Source organism: Ranitomeya variabilis, chromosome 1 (genome assembly GCF_051348905.1).
Source record: "Ranitomeya variabilis isolate aRanVar5 chromosome 1, aRanVar5.hap1, whole genome shotgun sequence".
Taxonomy (NCBI): Eukaryota; Metazoa; Chordata; class Amphibia; order Anura; family Dendrobatidae; genus Ranitomeya; species Ranitomeya variabilis.
In genome coordinates this window covers 887,104,415-887,124,926 of record NC_135232.1, presented here as the reverse complement: position 1 = coordinate 887,124,926, position 20,512 = coordinate 887,104,415, and the positions used below count along the sequence as shown (strand labels likewise).

At 42.5% G+C, this 20,512-nt stretch overlaps 1 protein-coding gene across 1 annotated transcript in view; it reads left to right on the top strand.

Annotated features, from left to right (window-relative positions):
* The window catches only part of TBCK (TBC1 domain containing kinase), a 481,012-nt gene that overhangs the window by 220,688 nt on the left and 239,812 nt on the right, over positions 1-20,512 (top strand). Inside the window, exons 10-16 of the mRNA XM_077278374.1 lie at positions 3,664-3,812; positions 3,900-4,035; positions 9,500-9,599; positions 10,511-10,560; positions 10,968-11,094; positions 17,459-17,557; positions 19,999-20,061. Coding sequence (XP_077134489.1) covers positions 3,664-3,812; positions 3,900-4,035; positions 9,500-9,599; positions 10,511-10,560; positions 10,968-11,094; positions 17,459-17,557; positions 19,999-20,061 — 724 coding nt within the window. The remainder of the gene's footprint in view (positions 1-3,663; positions 3,813-3,899; positions 4,036-9,499; positions 9,600-10,510; positions 10,561-10,967; positions 11,095-17,458; positions 17,558-19,998; positions 20,062-20,512) is intronic.

Below are 20,512 nucleotides of genomic sequence, written 5' to 3'. Positions count from 1 at the left end.
TTTCCAAGACCTGGGATCTGGGTGAGGGCTTATTTTTTGCTTGCTGAGCTGACATTTTTATTTATACCATTTTGAGCTAGATAGGATGTTTTAATATCCTGTTATTGCATTTTATTGCAATGTTGCGGTGACGTAATACTGTCTTTTTGATTTTTTTCTTGTTATGCCATTTATCGATTGGATTAATTCTTTTTATACTTTGATAGATCGAGCCATTCTGAACTTGGTGATACCAAACGTGTATTTTTTTATTATTATTGTTTTATTTTTAATGGGCAAAAGTGTGGTGATTTGAACCTTTACATTTTTAAATATTTTTTTATTTTTACTTGCTTCAATAGTCTCTTTAGGAGACTTGAAACTGCTGTCATATGATCACTTGTGCTACACATAGCAGATCTTCAGCCCTGCTATGTGTAGCATAAATGATCATCTGCTATGAACGCCGACCACAGGACGGCACTTACAGCAGATCTGCACTGACAACCACGGGGTTCTCTTGCAGAACCCAACCCATCAGCGCCCTGCGACCATGTGACTGGTGCGCTGATGGGCGTGGTTTGTGACACACTTCCAGCTTGCTCATGTTGAATGCCGCTGACAGAGATGGACATTTAACATGTTAACAGTAACGGGTAGATCACGATTACTCCCGCGTCTGTTAGCGGCACATGACAGTTGATCGGATCAGCTGTCATGTGCCTGAATAATTGCAGACTTCGGAAAGAGAAGGAGGTGAACTATGTCGGATTCGGCCCCCTGGAACTTTTCAACCTTTTCCCACATATTATGCTTCAAACATAAAGATACCAAATGTACATTTTTTGGTGAAGAATCAACAACAAGTGGAACACAATTGTGAAGTTGAACGAAATTTATTGGTTATTTAAAATTTTTATAGAAATTCACAAACTGAAAAGTGGGGCGTGCAATTTTACTCGGCCTCTTTAACGTAATACTTTGTTGCGCCACCTTTTGCTGCGATTACAGCTGCAAGTCGCTTGGGGTATATCTCTATCAGTTTTGTACATCGAGAGACTGAAATTCTTGCCCATCCTTGGCAAACAGCTCGAGCGCAGTGAGGTTTTATGGAGATCATTAGTGAACAGCAGTTTTCAGTTCTTTCCACAGATTCAGAATCATATGTGGGAAAAGGTTGAAAAGTTCCAGGGGGCTGAATACTTTCGCAAGGCACTGTAGGTATACCATTGGTCATAAAGGAGTTAAAAGCTGCAAAATTAATGACTCTTATGCTGTGTGCACACGATGCGGAATTTGTGCGGATCCACAGCGGATTTTTCCGCGCAGAAACGCTGCAGTTCCGCACAGTGATTTGCAGTCCAATGTAAATCAATAGGGGAAAAAAAGCTGTGCTAATGGTGCGGATAAATCCGCACTGAGTCCGCTGCCGATTGAAAAGAAGTGCATGTCACTTCTTTTGTGCGGAACTGCAGCGTTTCTGCACCCTTCCATTATAGAAATCCGCAGTGGTAAAAACCGCAGAAAATCTGCATTAATTCCGCATCAAAACCGCATAAAATCCGCACCCGCAGATTCTGCCAGGAGATGCGGATTTTGTGTTTAAAATTCTGCACCCCAATCCGCAACGTGTGCACATAGCCTTAGGTTGCGTCACAACAGCAAGCTTTTTGTGTGTTTTTGATGTTGCAGGTTTTCTGCAAACAATCAAGTAAAATATTTTTTTCGAAAATATGAACCATAAAAACTTCACTAAAATCTCATCATAGGAATGTAACCTTAAAAGTTATGTCTTCTCTGAAATGGTGCTTTGTTTCTGAATACATGATGCCCAGCTGAAATAGCGCAGCCAGTGCCCAATTTTTGTTGTCTATTGTTGGGCAGTCTGAATCAACTGACAGTTTCCATTTACAAGGTGTATGTCCATTGGAATAGTGCCACATTTGTGTTGTCTTGGAAAAATCTTTATGTAGTCTGTAGGTGTAACACTGAATATGCCCCAGATGAAGCACAAAGGTTTGCACAGTTGGGAGTGTATGAAATTACAACTTCTCACTTCTCCTTTTGCTTTACCCAGTAGCGGATGGCCGCTCTATGCTCGATGCCTTTCATGCATCTCTGGAACATCAATGTGGATTTGTAGGAATGCAGTTAGGAAAAAACGTACATGTTGTCGCTCCACTAAGATGCAGATTGCCTGGCTCATTGCTTTCTTTAGAAAATGGCGTGTCTTGTTTTTTTTCTTTCTTATGTATGGGCAGCAAATGGCAAACATGGATGCCTAAATAAGGCCTCAGATGGGAATACCTCATTATCCCTAGAGGCCGCTATACGCAGAAAAAAATGGGGTATACCCTACAATTTTGTTGGCACCAGACTGATGTGTGCATGGGCCTTCTGATTAGACAGTTGGCACGATCCTTTGGTTTTTAGGAGCGATCAGCTGCCAGATGTATCTGGTAGAAGGCCGGTTTTCTGCTCTTTACTTGTCCAATAACAAACCATGAATGTTTATGTATATTGGAGTTTGGGAAGAATTAGTTATTACATGACCATGGCCAGCTTACCTTAGGAGAGAATGTAAGGCTTTTAAACTTTATTTTACTCCTGCATTAAAGATTTAGTCAACAACAAATAGTTGATCGCTGACTATGTTTACATATTTCTATGAGCAAAGGTTGGACGACTGATCATCAACCCATGCTAAAAGGTCTTCAAGGGTTACTCATATCTTCATAAATGGTTATTGTTGGATGATACTGTTAAAAACAAGCAATTTTGCAGTTTATTGCTTATTAAAATTTTCAGCCGTTCTTGAGATATTAACACTTTTGTTTACAGCTTGTTGCTTAGGAGACCGACCACCGCTGTTAGACAGCAGAACATGTCCAGTGCTTACAAGTTTTTCTACTGCACCTCTAAGCAGTGTTTTGGAGCTGGCTTTTGCTCACTGGAACACGCGGTTACTTCCTAATCCCAGCCAGCTTCTGTGCAGTGCTTACAAGCTAGACAGCAGCGGTGGTCGGTCTCCTGGACAATGAGCCATAAATAAAGAAAAGTGTTACAATCTCCAGAATGGCTGCAAATTTTAATACACTGTAAATTGCAAAAGTGCTATTTTTACAAAATGGATCTGAAAATATTCATCCATGAAAATGATAATAACCCTTTAACTAACAATAAAAAAATGTTTCGGATACAATCAGGAGGATAAATACTGGTAGTAATAATGTGATACAACATAAGTCATGTTCAAAGCAAATGTATGTTAGACCATTAGGTAGAACATGATGAGCATCTACATGTAACCTTAACAAGTAAGTGAAAGAAAATACAAACAAAATGAAGAGAATAATAAATAATAAAATAAGAAATAAGGTAATAAGAGACAAGGCATGGAGACCCCCACCTCTCCACTGGAAATGCGGAGTCCAGGTATCCAGCTTATTGCGGCCATACGTACGGCAATAATCCACATTAGTTTCTGTGTTACTAGATAAAGTTAACGGCATTGATTCTTCCATTTCCATAGGCTGCATATGTCTTTTGAAATTATTCCTTGTTTTTATATTTCCCCCCTATCATTATACGTACAAGTCATTAGGTGTACACAGTGGGGTCAGTTTGTTTTTTGGTGATGATGCTTACTAAATGTTAGCAGTGTTTTACTACTATTCCTTGTAGGCCCACTGCTTCAACTTTGCTTTCTGATGGCGTGTTCAGTGAAATCTCCCCTACATACGTGCCCTTCCACAAACCTGCTAGCCTATTCTCATCTGTTTTGAGATGTGCTGACCTTTATCTGCCTGAGGACATCAGTCTCCTGTGCAAAGGTACTATGATGATTTAGAAAATCAAGGTCATACCGTATTTGATTAACTAGCCATACATATTCAATTCTTATCATCCCGTCGTTTTAGATGAAGGTGACTTTCTGTCAGAGAGATCCATTGAGGAAGTGTACCACCTCTGGTGCTTGGCAGGGGGAGATCTGGAAAAAGAATTGGTCAGTAAAGGAATCATAAGGTCAAAGGCACCAATTTGCACATTACCAAAGTAAGTGGAAATACTTCCCTAACTGCCCACATATCATCTCCCGTACTACCTCCTCATCCCACCCTCTCTCTATTGGTGTCCCTCAAGGGTCTGTTCCAAGCCTTTTACTTTTCTCCATTTATACCTTTCCTCTGTGACAACTCGTAAAATCACACGGCTTCTAGTATCACCTATATGCTGATGACACTCAGATCTACCTCTCTGGCCCAGACGTCATCTCTCTGCCGTCCAGAATACCAGAGTGCCATATATTTGGCCATATCCTTCTCATCATGCTTCCTAAAACTCAACTTGGACAAAACCAAACTAATAATCTTTCCTAAACCCACACACCCGACCTATCTATTACTATAAATGACATCACACTTTCCCCTGTGTCCGAAGTCCTCAGCCTGGGTGTAAGCAATGACTTTGCACTGTTCTTTAAACCACACATCCAAGTCCTTACCACTTCCTGCCAACTCCAACATTTCCAGAATCCAGCCTCAATCCTGAATCAAACAAAAGTTAGAGTTTGCCCTCATCATCTCTTGCCTAGAGTACTGCAATATCTTCCTTTGTGGCCTATCGACAAACACTTTAACAACTTTCCAGTCCATCCTTAATTCCTTTGCCAGATTAATCCACCTCTCCTCTCGCTACTCCACTGACTTTCCCCTCTGCTAATCCATCACTGGCTTTCAATTCTACAACAAAACCAGTTTAAATGACTATTTATGACTCACAATGCTGTCTATAATCTATCTCCGCCATACATCTCCAAACTTATCTCCCAATGCTCCCCAAAGTGTTATCTCCCATTCTCATAAGACCTCCTTGTCTCCTCACCCTTGTGCTTTCCTCACTTAATTGCCTCCACTATTTTTCCTCAGCATCCCCTATTCTCTGCCATTCATTGCTTCCTCACATATGATTGTCTTCCACAATTGAAATTTTCAGCTGTAACCTGACCACTCATCTCTTCAGGAAAGCCTACAACCTGAAATAACCTCCACTGCCACCTCACTACTCCCGGGGCTGTTACCACCTCCTGACCTACTGTCTCTTTCACCATTACCCTGATTATCACTCCCGCTAGAGGATACCCAATTGATACACCATATATTGTAAAGGTGAAAGTATAGACAATTATTGAATCCAATGAAGAAACAGAAAGACAGCACTCACCGATCCTTCTGAGACAGGTATCTTTATTTGTGCATGATAAAAATCTTCACGGTCGGGAGTACAGATGTAAAGAGTGCGGCAAGCCTGACGACGGCCGTTTCGCGCCCACCTGGCACTTCCACGGGTCAGTGAATGAGGGCTCGCCATGCCGGGGGAAGTAGGCGCACGGAGGCAAACCGCCCCCCTACCGCCGACTCCTCCCACCACACCAACACGCCCCCTTCACGAACAAAACACATAAAATACAAAGTTAAAAAACAACTGTGCATACAAATCGCTTAAACTTACTAGATCAACCTATTTTTATGGTAATTATAATAATTCCATTATCATGGTACACTTTTATTTTTACTAATATACAACTCCCTGGGTTAATAATCATATCAACTAGAGCTTCTCATGTTATGGCTCCACCCCAAGGAGAACAATGGATCTACACCTCTTTTGACATCTTACCCCTATAAATTTTTTTTAATAATTTCCCCATCAACAATAAAACTAAGCTGATTTTTGGGTTATACTATATCAAAACCACACGTATGGCAATATGGCTCTCTTCTTATAAAAAAATGGACATGTCGACTCGATCATTAAAACCTAAGGGGCCCATAGCTCTTGTATCCATAATCCATCTAGCTTCCTTTTTTAATAACAAATTATGCAGGTCCCCTCCCCTAGGTTGCAAAGTCACTCTCTCGACCCCTGCAAATCTCATGACATTTGGATCTCCTCCATGGGTATCATGGATATGGGTAATCAATCTGGGCACCCCTTTCCCTGAGGCTATTGATTTGAAATGTTCTCGAAACCGCACATATAGGCAACGTATGGTCTTGCCTATGTAGAACCGCCCACATGGACAGTACAATACATATACTACGTACTTAGTCTTACAGGATATGAACTGATTTACTGTATGTTTGATGTGGCCTATATTGAGAACTTGTCCTGTAATATGATATTGACAATATAGGCATTGTCCGCACCTATGGTTACCCTTCGGTGCACTTTGTTCTAACCAAATATATCTATCTGTAGATATCCGATTGCGAACCAATATGTCCCTTAATCTTGTACCTCGTTTGTTAGATATTAATGGACCTCTATCAACTATTTCCGCTAGATCTCTATCTTCAACAGATGCCAGTTTTTTCTAATAGCTGCCCCTATATGATGGTCCATAGGACCATATTGGAAACAAAACGTAAATCTTTTGTCTGTAGATTTTTCAACTTCCCGTTCTGCACTACTTACGCAGATTCTTTCTTTGGCTTCCCGCAATATTTTTCGTGGGTAGCCTCTTCTTTGTAATCTCTGGCACAATTCTTCTGACTGAAGTTCACTTCTGAATTTGGGGGTTCACGACTTAACTTTTTAGACGTGACCGTAGAGGTAAAAGAGGAAATACTATGTACCACCCTGTATCGGAAACCAATAGCATCAAATTCAATGCTACATTACAACAGCTATGATCCACTCCACACAAAACAGTCATTGCCATATAGTCAACTCCTTCGAGTACAAAGAGCTAACAGTACACAAGAAGGGGTTGAACTTCAGTCAGAGGAATTGTGCCAGAGATTACAAAGAAGAGGCTACCCACGAAAAATATTGCGGGAAGCCAAAGAAAGAATCTGCGTAAGTAGTGCAGAACGGGAAGTTGGAAAATCTACAGACAAAAGATTTATGTTTTGTTTCCAATATGGTCCTATGGACCATCATATAAGGGCAGCTATTAGAAAAAACTGGCATCTGTTGAAGAAAGATAGAGATCTAGCGGAAATAGTTGATATAGGTCCATTAATATCTAACAAACGAGGTACAAGATTAAGGGACATATTGGTTCGCAATCGGATATCTACAGATAGAAAAAATATTTGGTTAGAACAAAGTGCACCGAAGGGTAACCATAGGTGCGGACAATGCCTATATTGTCAATATCATATTACAGGACAAGTTCTCAATATAGGCCACATCAAACATACAGTAAATCAGTTCATGTCCTGTAAGACTAAGTACGTAGTATATGTATTGTACTGTCCATGTGGGCAGTTCTACATAGGCAAGACCATACGTTGCCTATATGTGCGGTTTCGAGAACATTTCAAATCAATAGCCTCAGGGAAAGGGGTGCCCAGATTGATTACCCATATCCATGATACCCATGGAGGAGATCCAAATGTCATGAGATTTGCAGGGGTCGAGAGAGTGACTTTGCAACCTAGGGGAGGGGACCTGCATAATTTGTTATTAAAAAAGGAAGCTAGATGGATTATGGATACAAGAGCTATGGGCCCCTTAGGTTTTAATGATCGAGTCGACATGTCCATTTTTTTTATAAGAAGAGATCCATATTGCCATACGTGTGGTTTTGATATAGTATAACCCAAAAATCAGCTTAGTTTTATTGTTGATGGGGAAATTATTAAAAAAAAATTTATAGGGGTAAGATGTCAAAAGAGGTGTAGATCCATTGTTCTCCTTGGGGTGGAGCCATAACATGAGAAGCTCTAGTTGATATGATCATTAACCCAGGGAGTTGTATATTAGTAAAAATAAAAGTGTACCATGATAATGGAATTATTATAATTACCATAAAAATAGGTTGATCTAGTAAGTTTAAGCGATTTGTATGCACAGTTGTTTTTTAACTTTGTATTTTATGTGTTTTGTTCGTGAAGGGGGCGTGTTGGTGTGGTGGGAGGAGTCGGCGGTAGGGGGGCGGTTTGCCTCCGTGCGCCTACTTCCCCCGGCATGGCGAGCGCTGATTCACTGACCCGTAGATGCGCCAGGTGGGCGCGAAACGGCCGTCGTCAGGCTTGCCGCACTCTTTACATCTGTACTCCCGACCGTGAAGATTTTTATCATGCACAAATAAAGATACCTGTCTCAGAAGGATCGGTGAGTGCTGCCTTTCTGTTTCTTCATTGGATTCATTGGCATGTGTTTTGGGCTGAAGCACCCGGGATCCGGCGGTCACATTCCCAACGCAGGTGAGCAGGCTCGGCCACACTAATAGGCAGTAGTGCGGTCCATCACGTTTCTTACAGATTGACCCTCATAGACAATTATTGTATCCAAGTTGGATGATGTACAAAACTGTTCTACACAAAATTCATGTAAACATTTAGACAAATGCGTATTTTGAACAACACTAGAAAAAACCTTTATTAGTCCATTAAAACCTGTAACCATTTAGAAAGTTGCCAATAGCGCTTATAATGAGCCAAAAAGACAAAAGTGGCATCACCATAGGGTTGGCAGTACTATCACATTAATGTAACCATAATTAAATAGTGCAACGTATCAATACATTTATAGTAAAGCCAGGAGGAGGGCACTATGAGTGCATCAGACTATATTGAATCAGTTATGCCATATAGCATGCCCAAATCCCATAACTGTATCGCTGGCCCGTACTAATACACAGACATATTGCACAAACAGTAAAGTTCAAATCAAGTATAAATATACCTTACTAATGCCCAAATGATGGTGCCACTGCCCCTACGCGCGTTTCGCGTCTCTTTCCCCATTACCCTGTAAACTTGTGAGGGCAGGGTCCTCTCCTCTTCTGTACCAGTCCGTCACTATTAGTTTGTGTACTGCACTTGTATTATATGTATGTAACTCTTTTCACATAGTGCTGCTTTAAAAATAAGTAGTGATAATAATCTGAGATGGAATCTGTCATCAGGACAGAACTCTTTGTCTTACTACATATAATTGAAAACCTAGGGGGATTGTCCAGAGAAAACAAGCTATAAGCTACCCACAGAATAGGTAATAACTTACTGATCAGTGTGTGTCTTAGAGCAAGGACCCGCACCGATTGGCAGATCAGGGAATTTTAAACTTTCGCAAGTAAGTGAAAGAAAATAGAAACAAAATGAAGAGAATAATAAATAATAAAATAAGAAATAAGAGTCGAGTCCTGGACACTCCAACCTCTCCACTGGAGATGTGGTGTCCAGGTATCCAACTTATACGTAATAATTCACATTGGTTTCTGTTTAACTAGATAAAGTTACCTGCATTGATTCTTCCATTACCATAGGCTACATTCCCCGACAAGGAATCCTGGTCACAACCACTCATTCTCCTTGGAGCTGCCGGACAAAGCCAAGCGCTGTGCTCAGCAACCCCATAGGGAATGAATGGTGCGGTGGTCGAGCATGTGCCCTGCCGCTCCATTGTAACCGGGATGAAGGTTTGTTTGGTTTGGTTTAAGTCATTCACGGACATCTACTGCGATATGAACATTTTTTTCTTATAGATATTTCTTTTCTTTATATAGCCTGTTATTAGAAGATGGAGAAAGCTTTGGCCAGGGAAGAGACAGAAGCTCCCTCCTTGATGACACAACAGTGACTTTATCTCTGTGCCAGCTTAGAAATGTAAGAATGGATCTGCATATGTCTGTGGCTACCTCCAGCTAACGCACATTTTCTCAGGTTTTTGCTGCACATGGATGTGCCAGACCCCTGCACCCAATGGCAATTTTCCATAAATGCTGTCTCCGTAATTCTAATGCATGTGCCAGAAACATTTGCTCTCATTCCCTGGAAGCTGGCTGTACATTTCTGTTGTAGTTGACTAAAACATATCTATGTGGTGGTGTGGGAAAATGGCAGCAGTCTGAGATTCTCTTGGAGAAATGTGTTCTCCATTTATTCCAGAAGTACTGCCAGATCCTTCTCCACCACAAGGACAAATGATTAGTCTTTTCATATGTAACGTGACAGTCATGCATGCTAGGGGTCCGATTCATCAGTTTGTGCTAGAAAAGTGACGAAAAACTATTCCAAAAGTCTCAAACTTTTTTCACAACTACTACAAAATCTCAATCTTGATGAATCGGCTCCTGGATCTTGAATGCTTAATAGATTTGCAAACAACCTCTGTGAATCACCTTGGTGACCTCCCTTCATTCCAGCGCCACTGCTTCAGTGGTCCTAGCCAGTCTTACAACTAGTCATTCACCTGACCACTGCAGCCAGTCACCAGCCTCTGCGGTCTGCTGGCTTGTATAAAATATGACTGGAGCCCAGTGTTTGGCTGCAGCAGTAATGTGAATTGAAAGGTCAGTTATGGTTATTTTAGTATGTTATCACATTGCCTGCTATTTAGCAAATTTCATAAACCCCCTTTAATTTTAGCATCAGAAAGTCAGTTTCATACCCCATGTGCAACTATTGCTGAGCTTGGATTGAGGAGATGGGGCATCACATCATTTGCTGGATTAATATATTGTTTTTTTTTGCCTTGAATAATACATAGCTCTGTGTTATCTCACTCTACTTTTTAGAGATTGAAAGATGTGCCGGGGGAAGCTTATTATCCCCTCCTAGGAGACGAGTGAGTACAGCTTCGTCCCTGTAATGGTTGCAGATAGCCAATGTGAATCTAGTCTTATGTGCCGTCCAGTGCTTTCATTCATCACCTTCTGCGCTCAGTATTTTTGTACAGTTGCGTTATTCCTGCGGGTTTTGGTTAAGCACACAGCTCATCATATTAGCCCTGCGTTTATGGCACCGATGCTTCGGCGGCATGTCGATAACTGGCAGCGCAGAATGTTAACAGTGACATTGTAATATCACGCTGATCATCTTTATTTATTAATGACTCCCCAGAGGGTGAGGCGCACAGACACGGCCGGGGCATGGCAGGGGCGGCAGCGAGACACAAGCTGTCAGCGGCAGATGGGGCGCGATGTGTAAGTAACAGGCTGGTAATTTGGTCTCGTCTCTCTAATCACTCCTCAGCCAGGCCAACGTTCCTCATTCCAGCAGTAACAGCGAGCTCTCCACATCCACCCTGCCCCTGATCATCCGCGAGAGGGACACCGAATATCAGCTCAACCGGATTGTCTTATTTGATCGGCTGCTGAAAGTAAGTTCTCTCATTGTATGTATTGGTCTGAGCAGGCTTACACCGTTCCAGATCGGAGTCAGGGGTGTTCTAAATCATTATCTAGATTTCCTCCTCTTCCCGAATGCAATTTATTATTCCATGTTATTAACCACAGAGGACGATGGCAATATTCCTGTTTTTCACGGTCACTACCTTAGTTTATTCCTCAATATTGACATTGCAACACCAAGAAGGAAAAGTCATTGATTTATGAAATTCACAGGATGCATAGGCATAATAATGATATGCAAATGATGAAAAAATGGAAATCAAAAATTCAAAACAACTCAAATAATTCAGTATTGTGCATGAGTGCCACATGCAGAAATGTCCACATTTACACATCTCGGATGTTACAGTATCCACTACTTGGACAGCCCCTTGTCATACCCCACGCTTGGCCTGATAAAATAAAAAGGCTTATACTCCCCTCCCGTGCCGGTGCCGTTCCAGCGTTGTCGGCACTCGTGTTCCCGGGCCCTTGTGCAGTTGGTATGATACATCAGCCATGCGCCCAATCTGGGGTCACTGGCCTCGCCTCTGGCAAATCAAGAGGAAATCGGAGAGCAGCTGATGTCTCAGACATTAGGGGCTGATAAATCAGACATCTATCACCTATTCTGTGTAGGCGATGAATGGCATATCTGTATTGCTATGGTGATAGTCTAGTTATGGAACACTAGTATCAGCATAGCCTACCAATGGGAATCAAACATGGCACAAGTGACAGAACTGAAGGTTAGATAGCTCTTGTGAGCTATCATTAACATTATCCATCTTTCCCAGCTGCTTCATTAGGGGACACAGAAACCATGGAATAGCCTGCTGCCATCTGGAGGCTGACGCTGTAATTACATCCTAAATGAAAACTGGCTCCTCCCCAATAGACTATATACCACGCCTGCTATCCTCTGGCCTTAGGTTTTTGTAGTGTCAGTTGAAGGCAACATGGGTGTGAGTCCGGACCATTCTTAGCCATTGTAGGTCAGGCACTAACCATCTCTCTTTTTGTATTTCCGTTCTCAGAAGATCATTTGTCAGGGTTACAAGGTGTATTTGTGCACTCTGTTTCGCTCTACATAATGATGTAGAGTACAGCTTGTACTGTCCAGCTTGTATCCATGTACCTTCACGAAGTTAGCGATCAGGTATTTGGGGCATTTGGTCCTTTATGCACTGGTATCCAGCATTTACCCATGCACAAGCCTGAGATCCGGAGGCCGACCTGCTGCTCCCAGTCTCCATTATTGCCTCTGACTGCTAACTCTTTTTTTTATACATGTTTCCTATTTAATTTGATTTGTGCACATATAAAAGTGACACCAGGTGGCATACACATTTACCCTTACCCCTGAGGAAGCCACAACAGTTGTAGGGTCTCCAGTCCTCATTCTTATCTTTTGCCTTGTCCAAGGGTCCTTCATTCATTAAGTTTGTCAGGCCTAAATTTGGCTTCTATTTGCATGATATGTTTGTTTAGGTGCCTTGTTGATGACTATTGTGTTTTTATTCAGCCACATATTGAACATTCTTAGTAAATTACATATTATTATTGATGTTTTTGTACATTTATTGTCTGCTTACATGACCTATGGATACATTGTGTGTTATCATTATTTGTTAGGCTACTGAGGACAGGTGTTAGGATCATTATAATCTTTGACCTATGTACATAACTGTTTGGGCTATTGGCCTTTTTAATTGTTTTTAGCATTTTTTTGTGTATTGTTCTGGTTTTTGTTACTGATTTACATAAATTTCTTCTTTTATACGGTGATTCCATGGCATGTGCATACTTCATTCCCCTTTCTGTTAGGACCAAGTACCTTGACGCAGTCGGCGATCAGATATTTGGGGAGATAGGTCCTTTTGCACTATTGACTCCTGGCCACCGTAGCATGGCACGTTTGTATGGAGCGGTAGATGGCATCCGGAGTTCCCATCTCCTAGCAATAAGATGAAGCTCATTCAAGACAAAGGAGTTAAGTAGGTCCCTTGCAGTAGCCTGTGTTGTGTCAGATTTAAAGTGGCTGTTTTTTGGTGTGGTGGCATCTCCTTTTGTGGCATCTCAGTCCTAGCAGGTACTTGGTTCCCATTCTTTTAGTCTTGCGCACCTCCTAGTGTTTTTTTTTTTTTTTTTGGTGTCCTCTCCTTCCATCCCCTCCTCCACTCTCCTCCTCTCTCTCGGATCGTCGGTTGTCAGCCCCTGGGTCGGAGTGGGGGAAGAGGCACCTTTTCGTGCTGTCAAAGGTACATGCGGTGTATGATGGTGAAGTGTGTTTGTCACATTAGGTGTTTAATTTTGTAGCCTGTGTATTTCAAGCTATGTGCAGCATGGATGAAATCAAATTTCGGTGAACAACAGGTCTCAGATCTTGTCCTAGGCCAGTCAGACTTTTCAACAAAGACCTTTCGATTTGACAAAATTGTAAAACTTCTGTGTGCTTCAACTGCCAGCCTTTATTTTGTCTAAGGAAGAAATCTCTCAACTTAGTGCATCCCTTAAGCAATCCAGGTAGCACATCTCCAACTTTTTCGTTGAAGGATGTGGCCTGATTTTTGATTCCAGCCTTTTGTAGGAATATTTCCTCTTATTCTAGAAGCAGGGTTTACTTACTTACCCAGGAAATCATTTTTCTGTGTTTGTATAGGATGTAGGTGGCTCACACCCATTTAGGTTTCTTATGTTAATAGGAGACCATTGATTAGGATACACCAGGATTGATTCTTCCTGAGCAGGGCTGCACTTTTTAGATGCACTCAATCGCTATTGAAGCCTCCCTTTGATGCGGTTCGTTCAAAACATTGCTTATTCACTTCTCTCAGTCTCCACCTTATCCTACTCCTATTCAACAGTTCTTGATGTCTGGGTTGGAGAGAACTGGCAGTCCTTACATCTTTTCTCCTTCTATGGGGGTGCTGGTCAGGTCCATCTCCTTTTGGTGTTAATGCATATCGTTCAGATGATCGACTTCTGATATGTTGCCTGGACCACCAGGATGTTTGGCTGGTCTGTGCTTTTCCACATTCCAAAGGAATCTTGGCTGTCCTTAGTAGGGCAGGATTCTCTTTCTCTTTCTCCTTCAGCTTGAACTGAAGATTTTGAATGGCGTTTTGGCTTAGGATTCTCAGTTTGATTCCAGAACTCCCATGTCATATGCCCCAAGGCACCACCCACAGCATCTAGACCAGGGTTCTCAAACACGCGGGCCACATGCTGCCCCTGAGGCAGATTCATGGGTCCCACAGGCACTGTAGACCCCTTGACGATCACGTCCCAGTCCATAAAGCACTGAAGATGGCAGTCCTTGGACCGGGCTGCGATCATCAAGGGGTCTACAGTGCCTCCATGCCGCAGGTGCAGAAATACATCGAGGGAACGAAGGATAGGTGAGAAGATTCTGCATTTTTTTCTTTTATTTGTATGTGAAGAATGATACAATAGGGGACATTACGATAAGAAGGGGACCAGGATGCGGCATTACTATAAGAATGAGACCAAGATGGAGCATTGCTGTAAGGTGAGAACCAGGATGGAGCGTTACTATAAGTAAAGGACCATGATGGTACATTACTATAAGAACGGGACCGGGATGGGGCATTACTATAAGACGGGACCAGGATGAAGCATTACTATAAGAAGGGGACCAGGATGAAGCATTACTGTAAGGTCAGAACCAGGATGGAGCGTTACTATAAGTAAAGGACCATGATGGTACATTACTATAAGAACGGGACCGGATGGGGCATTACTATAAGACGGGACCAGGATGAAGCATTACTATAAGAAGGGGACCAGGATGAAGCATTACTGTAAGGTCAGAACCAGGATGGGGCATTACTATAAGAAAGGGACCAGGATTACTATAAGAACGGGACAAGGATAGAACATTACTATAACAAGGGGTCCAGGATGAGGCATTACTATAAGATGAGACCAGGATGGGGTGTTACTATAAGATGGGGACCAGGATGGGGCACATTACTACAAGATTTTTGACAGAATTACTATATGGTGCTAACTGTAAGACAATATTACTGTATGTGGCCAATTGGGGGAAATAAAATTGTAAAAAAAAATCAAAATAATGCATCAATAAATATTTTGCCACTAAAAATGCTGTTTTCTATGTAAACTGAAGTAAACAAAAAAAGTACACGTTTGTTATCGCCACATCCATAACGACCCAAGCTATAAAACTGGACCATAACCCATACAATGAATGCCATTTAAAAAAATAAACACTCCAAAAATGTTTAAAAAACTGATGAAAAGATGTATATAAAAAAATGGTATCACTAAAAGTATCACTTTGTTCTGCAAAGAATGTGGCCGCCCAAATTCAAAGTTTTTCTATTTGTGGCCCATATACCCAGCCAAGTTTGAGACAACTGATACAGACCTTTCCCAAGGTTGTCCCCTTCTCCACAAATTTTTGGTCAACTAATTTAACAGCAGGACTGTCTGGTCTGCAGTTCGGTAGGCTCATGGCCTTTCAGATTAGGTTTGTCTGACTAGGATTTGGGAAGAAGTCACTTTTCTGCCATGTAATGTAGCTCCTTTTTCATAGGTGAGAGCCTATGAGCAGCGCTTGTTTGGCAATATCCACCTTTTTTAATTTATGCAGGTGTCTATTGAGCTAAGGTAAACTCCCAAGAGCCAGGTTCCTGCCTTGATTATCCTGGTTCAGTAGATTTAACTTGTAGGCCATGGGTCATTACTACCCGTTCAGGCAGGGCGAACTTAAGACCACCTTATTATCCCCCTGGAACCGCGAGACCTCTATTGTATCCTGTCGCCCTTCGGTCCTCTCCCTTGGCGCTAGTCATAGAGATCTCTCTATTTTGACTTTCTAGTGATTTTTCTCCTCTTTAGAGATCCCTTCCATTAGGTTAGGCTCTCTCTTGTCTCTCTTCTTCTCTGGTATAGTACAACAAGACACTCCTGAATGAAGGTGCACAAGTAGAGTCCCAATCAGTAATATATAAAGAACTTGGCACCCAGGTATAATGCGAGAAAGTGATTTTAATTGCAATCCACACAAAAATATATATGACGTTTCGGTGTATTGTAGACCCTACTTGCATAGGCGCTATACCTGCAGTGGGATTCCACTATCACCTCGCGCTGCACGCCATACAAGTTATGAGCATCTGTTTGTGTGACCTACTCTTTGGGCAATCTGTTTGTCTGAAGAAGGTCTACAGTAGACCGAAACGTCATATATACTTTGCTGTGGATTGCAGTTAAAATCATTTTCTCGCATTATACCTGATTGAAAGTTCTTCATATAGTCTCTCCTTCTCTGGGACAGAAGTTTGAGGTTTGGCTCCCTCCTTTCACCTTATCAAAAGTCTCTTATTTTCATTTTAATTAGATGGCTCTCCATCCTTTAGGTTTTTCACCTCTCATCTTCCTGAGAGATTCGCACACAATCTGACTTAGTCAGAGCTGTACAACTCAACTTATCTCTCCCAGATCCGTTTGGATGTCTTGTGGGTCATCCCGGTAGGCTCTGGCAGACGTCCGACTCCCTCTAGGGTGGGTGACCACTGCTCTCTGCATTAGATCAGCCATTATTGGGGCTTCTAAGACCAGGCCACTGCTTCATCATTCATGGTTAGAGCTCACTCCGTGTGGCTGTAAGTGCTTCCTGGGCTGTTCTTCATCAGGCATCAACTCTGCAACTATGTAAGGAAGCTATGTGGTCATAGGGGCATACCTTTTCTAAGTTTTATAGGGTCCACACCGTTACTTCTGCAAGCGCAAGTCTTTGGAGGAGAATACTGCAGGTGGCAGTTGTTCAGGTGACGCTTGAGCAAGAGTGGAAAACTCTGTGGTAACAGTTTAATATTTTGTTTATTCCCACTACAGGGACATCCCATGGTTTCTGTGTACCCCAATAAAGCAACCGAGAAATTAAGATTTTTGGTGCTCACCGTAAAATCTTTCTTGTAGTCTTCATTGAGGAACACACCACCCACCCTTAGGTGCCCTGTCGGGCGTGCATTTACATTGTTTTTTCTTGGGGAGTAATTAGATTATTTTCTTTTCATGCTTTAGATATTTTTTCTTCGACTACTGTTTTCTCAGTAAACTGAGGAAGCTTTAGGCCAGCAGGCGAGGTATAGTCTGCTGGGGAGGAGCCAGTTTAATTTAGAATGTACTTATAGTATCAGCCTCCAGGTGGCAGCAGATTATCCCATGGTTTCTGTGTCCCCCTGTGAAAACTAAGAGAAAAGAGATTTTACTGTGAGTACCAAGTATCTTCATTTATTTCACCTGGTGTATGATTTTAAATTAGAAGAGTTTTAATATTTAGCATTTGTGCTTGTTTTCCAGGCTTACCCATACAAGAAGAATCTAATTTGGAAGGAAGCTAGAGTGGACATTCCTCCCCTTCTGAGAGGACTAACCTGGGCAGCCCTGCTGGGCGTAGAGGTCAGTATCGCATATGGTGCCTTACATGAGAATAGATTTTTAATATTTTGTAAAAATATGGATAGATTACTGCACCGTGTTTATAACTGGTTTGTAATCTCACATTAGAGTAATGGAGAACTGAAAGTACAAGTACTATTTCGCTTACAGATCCACAATATTTTTCTCCAGTTACATGTTATGAGACATGATAACCCTCACTGGTTGCTAAAATATGGACTAGCATCCCCATTAAATAGAACAGTGGTCATGTTGCTTGTGTATGTAATCTTATGGAACTGAAAGACCTGGCTGATCACTGAACTTTTCTATTTTTGTTAGTCCCGTAGACTTTGAATGAATCTTCAGCAGGCAGGCATACACACATGACCATGTTCGAAACAACCATTCAGACAACCAGTGGGTGTGTCGATAGTCAGACCCCACCAATTCAGCAACTATCATCCAGGGCCGGACTGGGACTAAAATTCAGCCCTGGCATTTGAAGTCACACAGGCCCACTTGTCGCATGGTGACTGTATAATATCTTTGTACACTTGTAGGCTACAAGAAGTGAGGGGAGTGTAACACGACTATATAACATATAATTACAGCTGTATCCAGCATTACAGCTCAGCCCCCATAGAACGTAATGCAGCACAACCCCGATAGAATGTAATGCAGCCAGCCCCCATAGAATGTAATACAGCACAGCCCCATAGAATGTAATACAGCACAGCCCCCATAGAATGTAATGCAGCCAGCCCCATAGAATGTAATACAGCACAGCCCCCATAGAATGTAATACAGCACAGCCCCCATAGAATGTAATGCAGCCAGCCCCATAGAATGTAATACAGCACAGCACCCATAGAATGTAATACAGCACAGCCCCCATAGAATGTAATACAGCACAGCCCCCATAGAATGTAATACAGCACAGCCCCCATAGAATGTAATACAGCACAGCCCCCATAGAATGTAATGCAGCCAGCCCCATAGAATGTAATACAGAACAGCCCCATAGAATTTAATGCAGCACAGTCCCCATAGAATGTAATGCAGCACAGCCCCCATAGAATGTAATACAGCACAGCCCCCATAGAATGTAATACAGCACAGCCCCCATAGAATGTAATACAGCACAGCCCCCATAGAATGTAATACAGCACAGCCCCCATAGAATGTAATACAGCACAGCCCCCATAGAATGTAATACAGCACAGCCCCCATAGAATGTAATACAGCACAGCCCCCATAGAATGTAATACAGCACAGCCCCCATAGAATGTAATACAGAACAGCCCCATAGAATTTAATGCAGCACAGTCCCCATAGAATGTAATGCAGCACAGCCCCCATAGAATGTAATGCAGCCAGCCCCATAGAATGTAATGCAGCACAGCCCCCATAGAATGTAATGCAGCCAGCCCCATAGAATTAAATGCAGCACAGCCCCATAGAATGTAATACAGCACAGCCCCATAGAATATAATGCAGCACAGCCCCATAGAATATAATGCAGCACAGCCCCATACAATATAATGCAGCACAGCCACCATACAATGTAATGCAGCACAGGCCCATGGAATGGAATGCAGCCAGCACCATAGAATATAATGCAGCACAGGCCCATGGAATGGAATGCAGCCAGCCCCCATAGAAAGTAATGCAGGCAGGCAGCCCCCATAGAAAGTAATGCAGGCAGGCAGCCCCCATAGAATGTAATGCAGGCAGGCAGCCCCCATAGAATGTAATGCAGGCAGGCAGCCCCCATAGAATGTAATGCAGGCAGGCAGCCCTCATAGAATGTAATGCAGGCAGGCAGCCCCCATAGAATGTAATGCAGGCAGGCAGCCCCCATAGAAAGTAATGCAGGCAGGCAGCCCCCATAGAAAGTAATGCAGGCAGGCAGCCCCCATAGAAAGTAATGCAGGCAGGCAGCCCCCCCCCCAATAGCTCCACAATCCAGTCACCACTCATTGATAAAAAAAAAAAAAACACACTACTCACCTTTCCTCCTGCCCCGCGCTGCTCTGGCTCTGGTCTCAGCAGTCGCAGTCTGCTCGCCCGCTCACACAGCAGGTGCGCGATGATATGACGTCATCGCGCACCCGCAGTGTCAGCGGCAGGCAGAGCGGGGAATGATGGGAGAGGGGGCGTCAGCAGACGCTCTGTCCTCCATCATTGCATTCAACTGTACCGGCGTCTATGACGCCGGTATAGTTGAATGCGGGGCCGGGAGTGTGCCGCGACAGCGTGGGGAGTGTGCCGACAGTGGCACATTCGAGCGGCCCACTACTGCCATCGGCCCTTCTGGCATTTGCCAGAACTGCCCTATGGCCAGTCCGGCCCTGCTATCATCTACCTAATTATTACCAAAAGATCCCCTCAAATGATTTTATAAGATAGAAAATAATTTGCATATGAAATCTGTATTTTTTTCATGATGACTTTTGTAGGGTGCAATCCAAGAAAAGTACGATTCCACAGACAAGGACACCCCGATTCCTACTGACCGCCAGGTAATTATTATGCTCGTTTCCAATGTTATGTTTCAGTGGGTCTCCAGTTTCTAGATGTAAACATATCCATCCATCCGTGTCTATTGGACCACATATAGATTTCTCTGGTCCTCAGCAAGTCAGTAACATCTGATATTTTAGTCAGATAGATGGACATCTAAAGAGAGGTTGCCACCAAGTCAAAAGTGGACAGTTTTAATTAGTCCCAGTTATTTTTGTTTTTCAAATTTACAATACAGTTTCAGAGATATGGAGTTTTTAAAAAATATAAAGGCCAATATCTCTGGAACTGTGTGATGGAATTTAAAGAAAAAAAAGCAGTGGGAAGACAAAAAGAAAAAAAAATTGGACACTTTTTACCTGGTGACAGGTTCTATTTAGAAATTAAAACTCTGTATTTTTCCAGGTTTAGTTCACGCGTTGATTTAGATCCTTCCTAAAGCTTTTTTAC